Source organism: Acyrthosiphon pisum, chromosome A2, assembly GCF_005508785.2.
Source record: "Acyrthosiphon pisum isolate AL4f chromosome A2, pea_aphid_22Mar2018_4r6ur, whole genome shotgun sequence".
In the NCBI taxonomy this organism is placed as follows: domain Eukaryota; kingdom Metazoa; phylum Arthropoda; class Insecta; order Hemiptera; family Aphididae; genus Acyrthosiphon; species Acyrthosiphon pisum.
The window spans coordinates 71838824-71854501 of record NC_042495.1 but is presented as its reverse complement, the minus strand read 5'-3'; the positions used below and the strand labels follow the sequence as shown (position 1 = coordinate 71854501).

Here is a 15678-nt window from a genome sequence, read left to right as displayed (position 1 = left end):
GGGGCAATACCGATGCATGGTATAACAGATACTAAAATAATGATGGAGAAAAATATAATATTAACGTTTTATTCAAAGGAACTTACCAAACCAAATACAAATAACCATTGTATTTAAGTATTGTAACAATAGTAGTAAAGGTTTCATAAATTACCTATGTATTATAAGACATTTATAACTTTATTAATATTAAATAAAAACAAATTTTAACAACACAAGTTGTTCTTAATAAAATAAAATAATTGATTATTAGGTTGGTGTACCTAATCCTAACTTATAATAAATAATTAGCAATTATCAAGCATTATAAAAACTGATCGGTTTTGCCCCATCGGTTTTGCCCCGAAGTATAATTGTTACGAAATTGTTGATAACTTACACAATATTATTAGATAAAAGATGTTAGTGATTGCAAAACAGTCTTTACAAGTTGTCGATTCATATTAGACAAGTATGGTAATTGTAGTACAGTTCTATCATTGTTTAATCTTAAATTAAAAATATGAAATTATAATAATAATTAACTTTAAAATGTTCGTAATCGAATAACAATTCAAACAAAAACGTTGCAGTTGATATTAACAGTGATAACAACATGTTTCATGATAAGGAATGAAATACATTTAAAACTTATAATTTTCATCCATAGAATAATGCGAAATGAGCATAATCGGTTTTGCCCCAGTATCGGTTTTACCCCGTGTTCCCCTATAACGATAAACGTGTTTTGTGTTTGTGCGCTTCAAAGAACATACGGCTAATAGATTATGAAAAGCTTATGGATTCTTCCGGGAATAGAGTAGTGGCTTTTGGGAAATACGCCGGGATTGCAGGTATCATAAATATTTTACACGGTTTGGGATTGCGATTGCTGGCTCTTGGACACCATACACCACTAATGGTAAGTTGGAAATCCGGTGGCTGTTCGAAAAGTTTTCCTAAATCATAAATCTATATTGAATTCACAGCACATCGGGCCTGCCCACAATTACAGGAATTCGATGATGGCCAGACAAGCACTAAGGGACGCCGGGTACGAGATCGCGTTGGGCATGATGCCTAAATCGATAGGCCCGGTTACATTTGTCTTTACGGGGTAAACTATGAGGGTTTTTATTACTTAAAAAAAAATTAATATTAGAAAAACTGTTACTATTTTTAACACGCCTAACTTCGTAGGTCGGGAAACGTGTCGCAAGGAGCACAAGAAATATTCAAAGAGCTACCACACGAGTACGTTCCGCCGTCTATGCTCCAAAAAGTTGCGGAACATGGAGGTAAAGTACAGTACAAAATAAGAAGAAATATACACAAAAAAAATATTACATATTATATTATACAAACATGTATTATCATACAGTTAAAATTATTTACGAATAATGAATAATTGTTGTTAATATTTTAGGCAGCACAAAGTTTTACGCGTGCGTGGTCACGCGTAAAGATTATTTGGAAAGAATTGATGGCGGAGGGTATGACCAAGAAGAATATGAACAATATCCCTCCAAATACAGATCGACGTTCAACAAAAAGGTTTGTCGCAATGCCTCAAGCCTGAAATCTAAAAACATTTACTGGTTGCGTATAATGTATATGATTAATATTTATTTATTTTTGATCATTCAACCCTATAACATTTAATATTTACGTTTTACTTACTCCGTATAAGCAATAGTTTTTGGTAGAAGTAGGCAGTCTATTGAAAAAATTAATTAAACATTTTACACAAGTTTTTTAGTTCAAAAATGTTAATAATAACAATTTTTAACAATTATAATAATAATATAATAACAACAATAGTTATAAAAATAACACATGATAATATACACAATATCATATACACTATACCTACATTATCCATTCAACGCAGATCGCTCCGTATGCTTCGGTCATCATCAACGGCATATACTGGGCTCCAGATTGCTCCAAGTTGTTGACGGTGCCGGATGCAAAGTCGCTGCTGACTCCTTCTCAGCTCCCGTGGATACCGATATCCGAAGGTGCACCGGGACTTCCACACAGGCTACTGGGCATCTGTGATATATCTGCAGACCCAGGCGGTTCTATCGAGTTTATGAACGAGTGCACGACCATTGACAATCCGTTTTGCCTATACGACGCACATTTACACAAAGATACTAAAAGGTATATGGCGTGAATGTAGAAAACTGACAAGTCAGGAATGCGATAAATTGTAATTAATTGTACGCACGTCCGGTATATCTAACAGTTTCAGAGGATCGGGAGTGTTGGTGTGCTCGATAGATAATATGCCGACGCAGCTGCCAATGGAATCTACAGACTTATTTGGAAACTTAGTACTTCCGTACGCCATGAATATACTTCAATCGGACGCCACTAAGCCACTGGAAGATCATGATTTTTCGCCAGCGGTTCTAGGAGTGAGTCCGTCACACTCGTAACGGTATATTATTTAATATATTATATTGATAAATATTCGTCTTCCGTAGGCTATCATCGCCAGCAATGGATCGCTGACCGAACGGTTTGAATACATCAAAGACTTGCGGCTAGCCAATAAATTCGCTTCCTCCAATGTTGATCACACCGGCAAAAGAGTATTGGTGCTTGGCTCAGGCCATGTGTGTGGACCGTTAATCGAATATCTCTTAAAAGATGAATCGTTAATAATTGTACTCGGTAACACTTTATTAATGATAATCATCAGTTTTTATTACTCATTAGTCATTACTATAGGACGTCGGTATTTAATGTGTTTATATGTACAGGTTCTATGGACATGAGTGGATCCAACAGCTTGGCAAACAAGTTCAACAGAGTTCAACCAACTCAATTAAATATTTTGGAGGACTTGAGTTACTTAAAAGAGCTTGTGGAACAATCAGATTTGGTTGTGTCGCTCCTTCCTAGTCAATTCCACCACTTGGTGGCTGAACAGTGTATAGAATTGAAAAAGAACATGGTGACGGCTTCGTACTGTTCGGAAAAAATGTCGCAGCTGCACGACAGGTACCACCGGATAACGCATGGCCGAACTATTTATTTAAAATTCAAAATTTCTATCCGCGTATTATAGAGCCGTCGAAGCCGGTATAACCATTGTCAACGAAGTTGGCTTGGACCCGGGCATCGACCATCTATTGGCCATGGAATGCATCGATCAGATACATGAAGAGGGTGGTAAAATCGATTCGTTCGTATCGTATTGTGGGGGTTTGCCAGCTCCTGAATACTCCAACAATCCACTGAGATATAAGTTCTCGTGGTTTCCTCGCGGGGCGCTTGTGAACACCGTAGCTGAAGCCAAATATCTACGAGATCACGAGGCAAGTATAAAAAATAATTTTTACGCATAACTTCATTATTTTCCACTTTTTTTTCCACAATTAAACCGAATGTTTTAGATAATCGATATCCCTGCCGGCGGTGCTCTAATGAATAGCACGACGGACCTGGATTTCTTACCAGGATTTTCGTTCGAAGGCTTCCCGAACCGGGACAGCACCCGATACGCTAAACTTTACGGCATAGCAGCTGAAGTACAGACCATGCTCAGGGGTACGATACGGTATAAAGGTATGATTGGTATTCTGAAATATATAATATATTTATATAATTCAGTAATTGTATACGACCAATATTTTCTGACGTAAATTATATACATTTCACAAACAGGTTTTTCTGAGATGATGATGATACTACAAAAACTACGCCTTATCGAGTCTAAAGACCACGCTGCCCTCCACCCAAATGGACCTGACATCACGTGGGTAAGCGGCTATAACTAATCATAATATTATGATGACGTGGTTGTAAACTTATAACTTAAAATTAAAATTGTACTGAAACCAATAACCGGTATTAGGTAGGTACCTATAGTATGGACATATAATGGTACTATCAGTTTTTCTGATACCGGACAATTGTATGAACTATATAGTCATTAAAATCAAAATACATAAAAACCACGCAGTGTATAAATTAATTTAGTTTTATTATTTTTTGTGAACAAATAACAATATAGGTATACTCTCTATTCTTGCATTTTTTCTACTTATTAATAAAATATAATAGTCTATATTATAATTTTATCTGTTTTGTAACGATGAAATACCTATATTATATATTATACATAGGTTTATCGGATATCGGAAAAAAGTAATGTCAACCCAGCTCTGTAGTTATATAATATTATGATTATACGTCTCGATTATCGGCTTACTGTATTGTATAGTAAGTTTATTTGATATTATAAATACGTTCGTTTTGGAACAGTGTCAGTTGATTTGCACGCTACTGGAGATCAATGAAATCGATATGTTCTACGAGAATATGTTGTCGAAAGTAGCAGATAAGATCGGACCATCAGTCCTGGACAAAGTCATGGATCTAGGACTGTTAACAGAGGAACCAGTATTAAAACTCGGCTCGCCGTTGGACACGTTTTCTCAATTTATCGCTTCAAAATTGTCTTTAAGTGCGTATATGTTAATATTGTTATAGCCTATATAACACTATAGTATTGAGTATATATTTATATTGCACATACCTATAATATTATCATTATATAGGTAGTCAATGTGTGAACCCGACATAATTTAAATTTAAAAAAGTGTTAGTTTAATATTTATTCATATTAATATGAAGCAACTGTTAAAAATTGTTCTTCAATAGAAACGCAAATTATTAATACACTTTTGCGTTCCTTCGTAATAATTTTTCTAACTCATGTATTGCTACATTGCATAATGGACGGGTGTAGTTATTGTAATATTATTAACCACACCGGAAACGTGCACTATTTTTCTTTCATGCAGATAAGAACGAAAGGGACCTGGTGGTGTTGTACCACGATATTGGAGTTTTGTGGCCTGGCAATCGGTATGAAAAGAAATTGGTAACGCTTGTGTCTTACGGTGAAACCAATGGATATACAGCAATGGCGAAGACAGTCGGGGTACCGACAGCAATAGCAGCTACTATGGTCCTCCAAGGTAAATAATAATTAAAGTTATCAGTTGTACCTATACCTACTCGTTATTAAGTGGCAGTGATGATCTTAGATCAATCATATATAGTTGGTACTAACCTTAGTCCTTAAAGTTTAAACGAGACAAGAAGAGTGACATACCTAGTTTGTCCAAGTCCTTCGACGATAACTTGTTTTACTTAGATTTTTATTTTTTTTATTCATAGTTTTTGAAAATTAGGTAATTGATGTCGAAAAAAAAAGTTGTACTGTATTTGTTTTATGGAGCCATCGAAATCTGTTGACTAAGTTTCTAAACAAGTTTAAAGATAAGCTGTTTATTGTCCGTTATGTGTTCAGAATTTAAATTTAGTTATGATCTACAAACTAATATGCTAAAATATACTTCTTTATTCAGTGACTGCTAGCAAACAGTAATTTAAGACTTAAGTATACATTTTTATGCTAAATGAATATATAGAATATCGATGCATAATATAAAATATATCTCAATTAGACGAGTTAAACATTTTTTTTCGCGCCAAAAAAAAGATGAAAACAAATGTGGCCATCCATTAAATACAGGCTACAGCCAATAATACGTACATAAATTTTAAAAATATGAATTGTGACGTAGGCGATGAGATAGTGGGACACTGCACTGTATCTTTATTATCTTATATATAAAAATCTCGTGTCACAATGTTTGTCCGGGATAAACTCTGAAACTACTGGACCGATCTTGTTGAAATTTTTTACACTGTATGTAATTTAGTCGTACTTAAAAGATAGGCTAATTTGAAAAGAGAGAGGACCAACCCCGGGAGGTGCTCAAACGGGAATTTTGAGATTTTCTATGGAAATTTTTTTTTATAAATGGTTGCCATGGGTTTTTAAGCTATTATAATAATAATAATAATAATAATAATAATAATGGAAAAACTATTTGCTTTACTTTTTAAATATAAATTATAATATAATATCTAACTATAAAAATGTGAGATGAAAATCTCTGTACAGGCTAAACTCTGGAACTACTTATCAGCTGATCTTCTTGTTTTTTTTTTTAACGAAAGAGTATTTCACGAAGAAGGTTTATATGAAACAAAAATTTAGGAAAATCTATCGGTGTATAATATATTGGTTGCTATTGGTTAATCGGGCATGTTTGTTGATTATTATATTTTGTCAATATACATATATCGGATATATATGATATATACAAGAAGATCTGATAAGAAGTTCCAGAGTTTATAGTCTATTAGTCTGTATAGTTATGGTCTGTGTATTTATAAAGTTAGATATATGCATATTGCATATTATATATAATAGTGTGCTCATAGTGTGATAACAGACAAGAAAAGTGCTCTCTCCTTCTTAGTTGTAATTTAACTACATTTCAACCTTCTTCACCTTCTTGGACGCTTTCTACCACGTTGTTTCCTTCGCAACCTCGCCTGCACCTGTTATCCTGCCTCGAGCCTGCTGTTTTTGATTTCAATTTGGCAGTTTTTGACTTCGCTTCAATCGTGTGAGTACCTAATACGCTTTTTCCTCACGTGGTTATCAATTCTCAATCTTGGCCGAATTCGTTTCTAACTTCAACTTGTTGGGCGCGGTGCTGGCTTGCTGCCTACCGTGCTCCTTAACTCTTATCTAGTAGGTTTGAATATTCCCTAACTGCTACGCCCGCTTTACCTACGCAACAACACTCGTTTAGTTGCCTATCTCTTTCGCTTGTTGTTACTAACGTTCACGTCACAACTCTTTAATAGTCACCTCTCAAGTAAATATGCCTTCATCTCTCAAAACAACTCCAAAAACCAATTTGGGCACCACCGCTTCAAAACCTAATACTCGTAGTAACACGTCGTCTGCTCCATTACTGCCGCCATATCCTTCTAACAGTGACCTGATGACAGCTATTCAGAATATTCAAACTTTTCAATCAACACAATTCGAAGAACTCCGCGGCTGCCTCACTAAACTTACGCATGATGTTTCTCGCCTCCAGAAAGAAAACAATTCCCTTCGCGCGGAACTCTCCTCTCTAAAAACTAAATTCGACAACCTCGATGTCGGATCCACCACCCCACAAACGACCGCCCTCGATGCTCAGCTGCTCTGCGAAAACTCCGAAAGCAATAAATGCGCCTTCGGTGCAATTTATTCTTTACGGTATTCCTGAATCGCGCTCTACTACAGCTGCGCTAAGAATAACTGACGACAACGCCAATGTGTCTCGAGTCCTGGGATCCATTTCTCTACCAGTTTCTAATAACTTTAAGCTATTTCGCTTGGGTGGTCCCAGTTCGCGCAAACCAAGGCCCTTGAAAATGATTTTTCCTACCAAAAACGAAGCCGCCAGTCTTCTCCGGAGTTACCGCTCTGCGCTCAATAATGGCCTAAGGTTACCTGACAACCTTCGCATAGTCCGAGACAAGACAACTCTCGAGTGACAACTACTCCGCTCATCTCACGCCGAATTAGAACTTCGACAACAATCTGGGGAATCAGACCTTTGTATCTCTTACATAAATGGTGTTCCCTCCAAAAAAAAATGTCCACCCCACCTTTATTATGTATCAGTAACATTTTTTTTTTTTTTTTTTTTTATTAAACAGCTATCCGCGGCGTCTATGGCCATTGGATGTATCAGTAACATTATTCATATGTCTAATTTAAATATCTACTACCAGAATGTTCGTGGTCTTAGGACTAAGTTGGTTAATCTTAGGAGCTCCCTTCCTTTAATTCTCTCTTACGATATTCTTGTCCTTACGGAAACATGGCTAATCCCCGACATTTCTGATTCCGAGCTTGGCCTATTTGGCTTTCATATTTTTAGACTTGACAGGAACATTGAAAATAGCCCCCACTCTCGGGGAGGTGGAGTGCTAATCGCCATCAAACCCAAATTCAACCCCCTCCCTGTGGCCTTAAACGTAAATAATGTAGAGCAACTATTTGTTACAATCACTCTTAACTCAACCTCTGTATTAATAGGATCCACTTATCTTCCACCTCTCTCCCCACCCCCTATAGTTGAATTGCACTTATCCAGCGTTGAACATCTAGTAACGACACTCAAGCCTAATACTATAATTTTATGTGGTGATTATAACATACCACAGGTTTCATGGTCTTCCGACAATCTTGGTCTCACTGCTTCTGATTGCTCATCTCCTTTGTCTACTGCAATAATTGCCTACTCTTTTTCCTTTTTAAACTTCTTCCAACACAACTATTGTTTCAATAGCAGAGTAACACTCTAGACTTAGTTTTTTTCTAATTCTAGCAAAGTGTCAGTCGTTAGAGCTCCTACTGCTCTCCTTACACCCGACACTTACCACCCTCCCTTGTTCATTAGTCTATCTTTCAATGCCGAACCCATTGCTCAAGCATCCCACTCATTTACGACTTCAAAACTGGTGATTACACCTCCATATCTCACTTCCTTAACTTTTTTAATTGGAAGTCTACTTTCTCTGCTTACTCCATTAACGATGCCGCGTCCGTTTTTAATGACACCCTTCTTACTTCAATCGATAAGTTTATCCCACTAAAATTGTATAAAACACCTAAATTTCCTCGCTGGGTCTCCCCGCTACTCAAAAACATGATTATAACCAAGAAACAAGCTCACATAACCTTCAAACGTTCCAACCTTGCTCATGACTATACGATATTCTCTCAACTGCGTGCCAAATGTAAACGTCAGTCCAAACTTGATTATTCAGTTTTCATCAAAAAAACCGAAAATGCCATCTCAACCGATCCTTCTCACTTCTGGAAATGTATTAAAGATTTAAAATCTAACCGTCCAATCCCATCCACTGTTCATCTCCATGACGAATCAGCCTCTTCCCCCGTTGATTCAGCAAATCTATTCTCTAAATATTTCCTATCTGTTTTCAAGCCTCCTCTCCCTTCACCATCTAGTACCCATTTAGATAATTTATACCCATATAATCTACCATCAAACTGCCACTTTAGTCTTGATGACGTCCTTTCTGCACTTGTATCACTAAAAAAAAATAATTCTAACGGTCCAGACGGCATCTCTGCTCGTCTACTATATAGTTACACCTGGCCAAACTCCTTGAATCCATTGTATATTCCTGTATCAAAAGAAATCTCAATCACATAGTTATTGACTCTCAACATGGTTTCCGTCCTGGCAAGTCAACCATCACCAGCAGCATTTCTTTCACTACCTACATACTAAACAGTTTTGAAGCAAATAGTCAAGTTGACACAATCTTTATTGACTTCAAGAAGGCGTTTGACTCAGTAGACCATGGACTTCTCATTGCCACACTTGACTCGCTCGGTATCAGCCAGCCGCTCATCTCCTGGTTCGCATCCTACTTAACATCTCGTAAACAATTTGTTAAGCTAAACGGTGCCGTTTCAGAGTTATCTGTAATTTCCTCGGGTGTTCCACAGGTAGGTCCTCTGAGTCCTCTTCTTTTTATCATATTTGTAAATTCAATAAATAAGTGTTTCTCTTTTGCCAAGGTTTTCCTATTCGCGGATGACATAAAAAATTTTTCTAAAATTGACTCACCCGCTGACTGCCTTTTATTACAAGCGGAATTGGATGATTTCTTCGATTGGACGCGTCGCCTTAACCTGCCCCTCAACCTGGACAAATGTCACGCTATGACTTTCTGTAGGAAACGTAGCCCCATACTACACTCATACCACCTTGGTAGCTCCCCTCTTGCGCGTCCATCTTATCAAAGACTTAGGCTTCTATCTATCGCCCACCCTTTCCTTTAAACACCACTTAAATGTTACTGTTGGAAAGAGCCTGAAGATCCTCGGATTCATCAAACGAAACACAACCCTCTTTACCTCCACCACCTGTCTCCGTACCCTCTACTTCAGCCTTGTCCGTTCCATTCTCGAGTATGGATCGGTCGTTTGGTTTCCATATCTGGCCTGTGATCAATTGCGTCTTGAACGAGTACAAAATCGTTTCCTATCTTTTATTGCTTTTTTACTAAATATTGAACACACACCTCATGATTATACCGTTATCCACTCCACTCTCAATATCCCAACTCTGGCATCTCTCCGTAAACACGCAGATCTCATGTTCATCACATTTCTACTCAATGGTACCATCGACTCCCCCGACTTACTAGCCACTGTTTCATTTCGCGTTCCCTCCTACTCTACTAGACACCATTCTCTTTTCTCTATCCCTACCCATCTCACCTCGTATGGTCACAACCAGCCTCTCCACAGAATGTTACACCTATTAAACCAACCTTAGTCCTACCACTTACTTTTTATCTGTTATCTATATATTATTGTATTAATTTACTTTCTACCTATGTAATTTATCTACTTTACTATATTTTTGTTAACTAAATGCTGTTCGGGGCGTATAATCATTAAATAAAAATAAAATAAAATATATATATGTGTATAATATATAAAAATTAATATTTGTGGGTAGATTAAACCTCTGGGAATAAGATAGGTTAATTTACAAAGGGTTAAATTTGTTTTTTTTATACATCAGATTTTAGTACGGTTAGGTTACGGATAGGATTTTGTATAAATTGATTATAATATTAATCCACCGTAGGTAGAATTAAGTTAAAACTTGGTATAACTTTGATACTTTAAAGTTAAATCATACACTTACGTACAAACAGCACGGGGTTCGCGATCTCCCGCAGGTAGGTTGCCAGCTACTTGTGTTAAATATACTCATAAAATTTGCAACTCATAGATTAAAATTATAAAATGATTCACTTTATTGTAACATGAAATAACTTTACTATAAACACTTCATGATCCAGGTTCAGTTACCCATACGCAAGGGCACAAGTGTCAGCATCCGTCACTGACCCAGTGTCATGGGTATACTATCGCACAGCATTGACTGACTGCCCGTCGTCACCACTGTTCAACCTCTTATTACTAATGCAGTGTTGACACCCTACCTTGCGTATAACATAATATTACAATAGCAACATGACAACATGTATCAAGATTATGCATAACATATATAACACTTGATAGTATACTGCTGCGAATCAGAATTTTCATTCCAGGCAACGGAAAAGTTAAGATAAATTTTGAACCCCATAGGCATAAGCATGCGCAGAATTTCTGGCAGGGTAGTCATACATAAATACATTAACACACACACATATTTCGTATATAATATAATATTAATATTCACACCTAAGTTACAAAAACTAATTTGGATGGGGTAACCTCATTTAACTACATTTACCGTGGTAAAAAATTAATTTATGATTGACTATCAATTATCATAATAATAATATTGAATATTGAGGAGGGCCGGGAGGAGTTCACAGAGTAGTCAAGTGCCTGCCATGACTACCCCGTGCGCACGCTTATGCCCATAGGTACACCGAATATTAAATAACGAATTGAACAAAGTTTGAGTCATATAGAGTTGGTACATTTAACGGGAAACGAAGTGCACGGGATCAGCTAGTATAGTATATATTATAAAGTAATTTATTATTTTATTCCACTATACTATACTTTAGCGCAGCCTATATCACAATAATTATTTAGGTAGTTCGAATTCGCAAATGCACTATACCTTGGGTATTCGCTGGACACTGATTATAAATGTTTTAAATAATATACACTAATCTTTCAAAATTGTCATAACAGGAGAAATACAAGCAAAGGGCATGGTGTTGCCATTCACTCCGGATATTTACAGGCCTATGTTGACAAGATTGAGGCTCGAGGGGATATCTGCGCAAACTACGAACGTCCGCTCGTGATTTTATTGTATTTTTCATCTGAAATAAAATGTTTTATTATATTTGTTTAAAACTTTAAAACAGTGATTATGATATAATATTAATTTGTTATGTTAATTCATATCTTGTTTTTATACATACTGTTTTTGCTTTAGTTATAGTCATAGTGGACTGTATTGGTAACTTTAATAGATTTTGACAATGGTATTTTAATTTTGACGTGAACGGCGGACTACTATTTCAAATAATTCAGATAAATACAATTAAGGGTAAAAAAAGGATACACGGGGACTGGCTAGTCTAGGGGATTCGTCGGGATTGACGAATATAATAAACAACACAAATGGTAACTTAAAATAATCATTCAAGACAAAAAAGGCGTATGCCAGATGTGGTGCATCGACATCAGTGACGGTGGCTTCGATGGTAACTTAACAGTGGAGTTACGGTGACGGATTGACGGTAGGAAAAAACACACAACAAAACACGGCGGATAAAAACAAAAAGTTTGTCGCGTGATACCAGCAACGGCGAGATGTTGTCAACGAACTGGTCCGCGGGTATTGACCGTGGTGGGACAGACGGCGTTTGGTTATCACAGTTTTCTCTTTTGCTTACGTAACAACCAACATATACTGTATGATATAATCAACATTAATTATTACATTATGATCATTAATCAACCATGTATATCAGTGGCGAGACGAGCTATTTTCACACAAGGAGCAAAGATATTATTCTATTATTCTAACCACCCACCCATCCACCCAATATTTTATGAAAAAAAAATGCGTTAAATTAAATTATGTTTATTATTTATTTAACATTCATTATATGTAGGTACAATGACAGTACATTCTTAAAACTTTTGAAGTTAATAACATATTTCTAGTTTATTATTTTCTTTTTTAAGTTATTTTTTAAGATTCTGATCGGAGCAAAACAATGTTAGTGTCCGATTTTCTACCTCAGCATCTTTTTGCTGATAGGAAAATTAATCTAGTATTTTTTTTTTTTTGTGGGGTGGAGGGTAGAAATAAGAAAATTGAGTTATTTTCAAAAGCGTGGTAAAAACTAAAAAAATAAGGAAAAAAGGTGGGTAAGTGGATATCGCTCTGCCGTACAGTAGGTTACATACTTTTATAACTACAAAATCATTTTTAAATATTAAATTTGATAAATACTGTCGAAAATTGAAATTTAAATACATATAAAAAAAAATTGTGCTTTAGTATTTTTACACTGTTATTTAAGCAATATATCCAGGAGCTTTGTAATAAACTTTGATGCTTTTTGGCCTAAAAAATAAAATGTTGTTGAAATATTAAGAAAACAATTTTTAAATTGCCGTAAACAGCTCAAAACACGTTAAAATATTTTGAAAATTTTATCAAGTATAGGAATTGATAAAATAAACATATGATATACATTTCAAGAATCTATGGTTATTGGTTTTTGAATTACAACAATATAAGAAAATCGCTACATGAGAAGTCGAGTGAATATCCAAATGTTGTTAAAATTTGAACTTCAAACGCTCATAAAAATTTAATTTGACTTTCTTATAGACATTTTTTTATTGATAAAGATACCCTTATAAGGAGTCTTGAATTACATTTGAAAATCTTAGACTTAAAAAGAAAAATTTTTAGGAATTTTTATTTCAAAATAATTTACACATTGAGTCTTACGCTTTTTGTCAAAATTCGAACTTTAAATACTTATGGAAAAAAATTGTAACTATGGGTTTTTAATATTTTACAAATTTCACCGTAACAATAAATTACGAGCCTTGTATTAAATTTTCAAGTTTTTTTAACCAACTATCATAGAAAAAAAAAACTAAAAAAATTGGAAACTGAAAATGTCCGTAAACAGTTCAAAACAAATTAAAATTTTTGAAAATTTGTTTGTGTATATAACCAGTGAAAATTGCATGTTAAATTAAATTTGTTGTAGTTATACCAAAAACCAAAATCAATTTTGTCGAAAACCATCTTTACGTAAAAATTAGGATTTTTTTAGAATTTAGACTCCCACAAAGTATTCATTTTCCTATCAGAAAAGATATTGTTGAAGAAAATCTAAGCATTTTTAATGTCCTAAAAGGTGATGACAAAAACAAAAATACAAAAACTCATCATTGTAAAATCAATATACATTCATCGCTCTACTCAGAAGTCAGAATCTAAAATGAGAATTTTAGGGCTGAAGGGGTTTTCCCCCCCAAACAAAAATCTTTTTTATATTGGTATTTTGTTTTGGGAAAATTGTTGTGATAAGAGACTTTCGGCAAACTCCCGACGGTACGAATAATAAATGATATAGTACGACGAGTCGACAAAATTATCGTCGATAACAATTTTATCATAGGTAGGCCTCGATAACTATTACTGAAATAATAACCAATTATAAAATCAACAAAAACAGCGATAACGACGTCGAGTGGATTTTATTTTATGAATTATTATAATAGTCTAATCAGGGGCGGATTTACCCATAGGCCACCAAGGCACGCGCCTAGGGCGCAAAATTTATTGGGGCGCAATGTTTTAGTTAATTTTTACTTTTCAGTTTTTCATAATTTCATAATTTATTATATTTACCTAAATTTATATATGATATTAATTTTTTTTTGTATACAACTTGCATGAAAAAGGAGAATGGCTCTCGTAGCCCCGTCGCAGTAACGTTTTAATTCATAAGCTATAATACCTAACCTCGCAGTTTGGGTTCAATCTTGCTACCAACGCGCGCTGTGCTGCGCCGCCACGGCTAGAGGCTCGATATCGGCACTCGCGAGACAGTTGCCGGCGTTGCCTATGTTAATGCATGGGAGGTGTCATACGGGTGTGCGGCGTAAACACAGACAATATTGTGAATGGCGCATGCGAAAAACGCCAGCCAAGGCAGTCAAATATACTGCCTCGGGCCGCCGGGTACATTGTTATAGCCGCTCTACTAGCTAGGTGGGTGACCGCTCGCACAGTTCTTAGCAAGTAAATAAAATTGGATTGAACCGCCTCACCCCGTACTCGGCATTCTTAGAATACTGGAAATCAGATGTCTTGATAAAGTAATTAATAATAATAAACATTGCGACGACGCGCGACGCTGGCACTGTCGCCCGTCTCCTGCATAGTGCATACTGCTCAGAAATCTTATAGATTTCATTCAATTTTTATAGTTTATTTCATGGAACATTAAACCCAAATCTCTAAAAATATATTCACACCGTCATTTTTATAGACATTTTAAGTTCAAATTAGAAATAAATTAGATATGTAGGTACCTAAACGAAAAATAACGTGTTTAATTATTTTTTTGTAATTTTTTTTTTTTTTTTATTAATGAGTAAAAGACAATCTACAATCTATACAACAAATGTGCACATTAATTAGATGAGATAAAAGAATACAAAACAAGTAACAATGAATATTATGATTATGGGGAGTTACCCAGTGGTAACACCTAGCACGTGAATAAACATTTTAATAGTAACAGATTATTGTTATCTTATATTTACTATCTCCAAGTGGAGTGTAAATGTGTGATAAATTATAATGAGCAGTAATTGGTATGACGGAGATAATTATGGAGAAATAATACCTTTAGCAATCAGTGAATTTAGTACAGAGTAGAGAAGGGAGATGAGGGGATTGATTAGTGAGCTCAAATTAGAAATGAAACTAGAAAAAATTTCGCCAACTTGATTGGGAAGTGGACTTTGATTTCTGGTGGCTTCTCCATATGATTTGTGTGTGGTTTGATGATGATTGGAAATCGGGCCTTTCCGAGGGACTCTCGGATAGGCTTTTTTGAAAGCGGCCTTGAATGCCGGGCAGCCCTTGTAATTGGTGGTGTGGTCCTTGGAGCACAAGGCGCATTTGGCAGGACTGCTGCGGTCTTTGGTGCAGTCCTCCGTGTGATGGTCTTCCCCGCATTTGACGCATCTTCGAT

The 15678-nt window shown here is 35.7% G+C and overlaps 2 protein-coding genes across 2 annotated transcripts in view; both read left to right on the top strand.

The window, feature by feature from the left end:
• The window catches only part of LOC100166221 (alpha-aminoadipic semialdehyde synthase, mitochondrial), a 13677-nt gene extending 1872 nt beyond the window's left edge, over positions 1 to 11805 (top strand). The window contains exons 4-17 of the mRNA XM_016802234.2: positions 745 to 901; positions 969 to 1096; positions 1180 to 1277; positions 1406 to 1533; positions 1871 to 2145; positions 2231 to 2402; positions 2472 to 2661; positions 2751 to 2991; positions 3059 to 3308; positions 3387 to 3558; positions 3658 to 3752; positions 4258 to 4459; positions 4800 to 4976; positions 11624 to 11805. Coding sequence (XP_016657723.1) covers positions 745 to 901; positions 969 to 1096; positions 1180 to 1277; positions 1406 to 1533; positions 1871 to 2145; positions 2231 to 2402; positions 2472 to 2661; positions 2751 to 2991; positions 3059 to 3308; positions 3387 to 3558; positions 3658 to 3752; positions 4258 to 4459; positions 4800 to 4976; positions 11624 to 11739 — 2401 coding nt within the window. The 3' untranslated portion in view covers positions 11740 to 11805. The remainder of the gene's footprint in view (positions 1 to 744; positions 902 to 968; positions 1097 to 1179; positions 1278 to 1405; positions 1534 to 1870; positions 2146 to 2230; positions 2403 to 2471; positions 2662 to 2750; positions 2992 to 3058; positions 3309 to 3386; positions 3559 to 3657; positions 3753 to 4257; positions 4460 to 4799; positions 4977 to 11623) is intronic.
• Positions 11806 to 15490: 3685 nt separating this feature from the next.
• Positions 15491 to 15678, top strand: part of LOC103308555 (tigger transposable element-derived protein 4-like) — a 2258-nt gene continuing 2070 nt past the window's right edge. The window contains exon 1 of the mRNA XM_008182131.1: positions 15491 to 15641. Within this exon, the coding sequence (XP_008180353.1) occupies positions 15491 to 15641 (151 nt within the window). The remainder of the gene's footprint in view (positions 15642 to 15678) is intronic.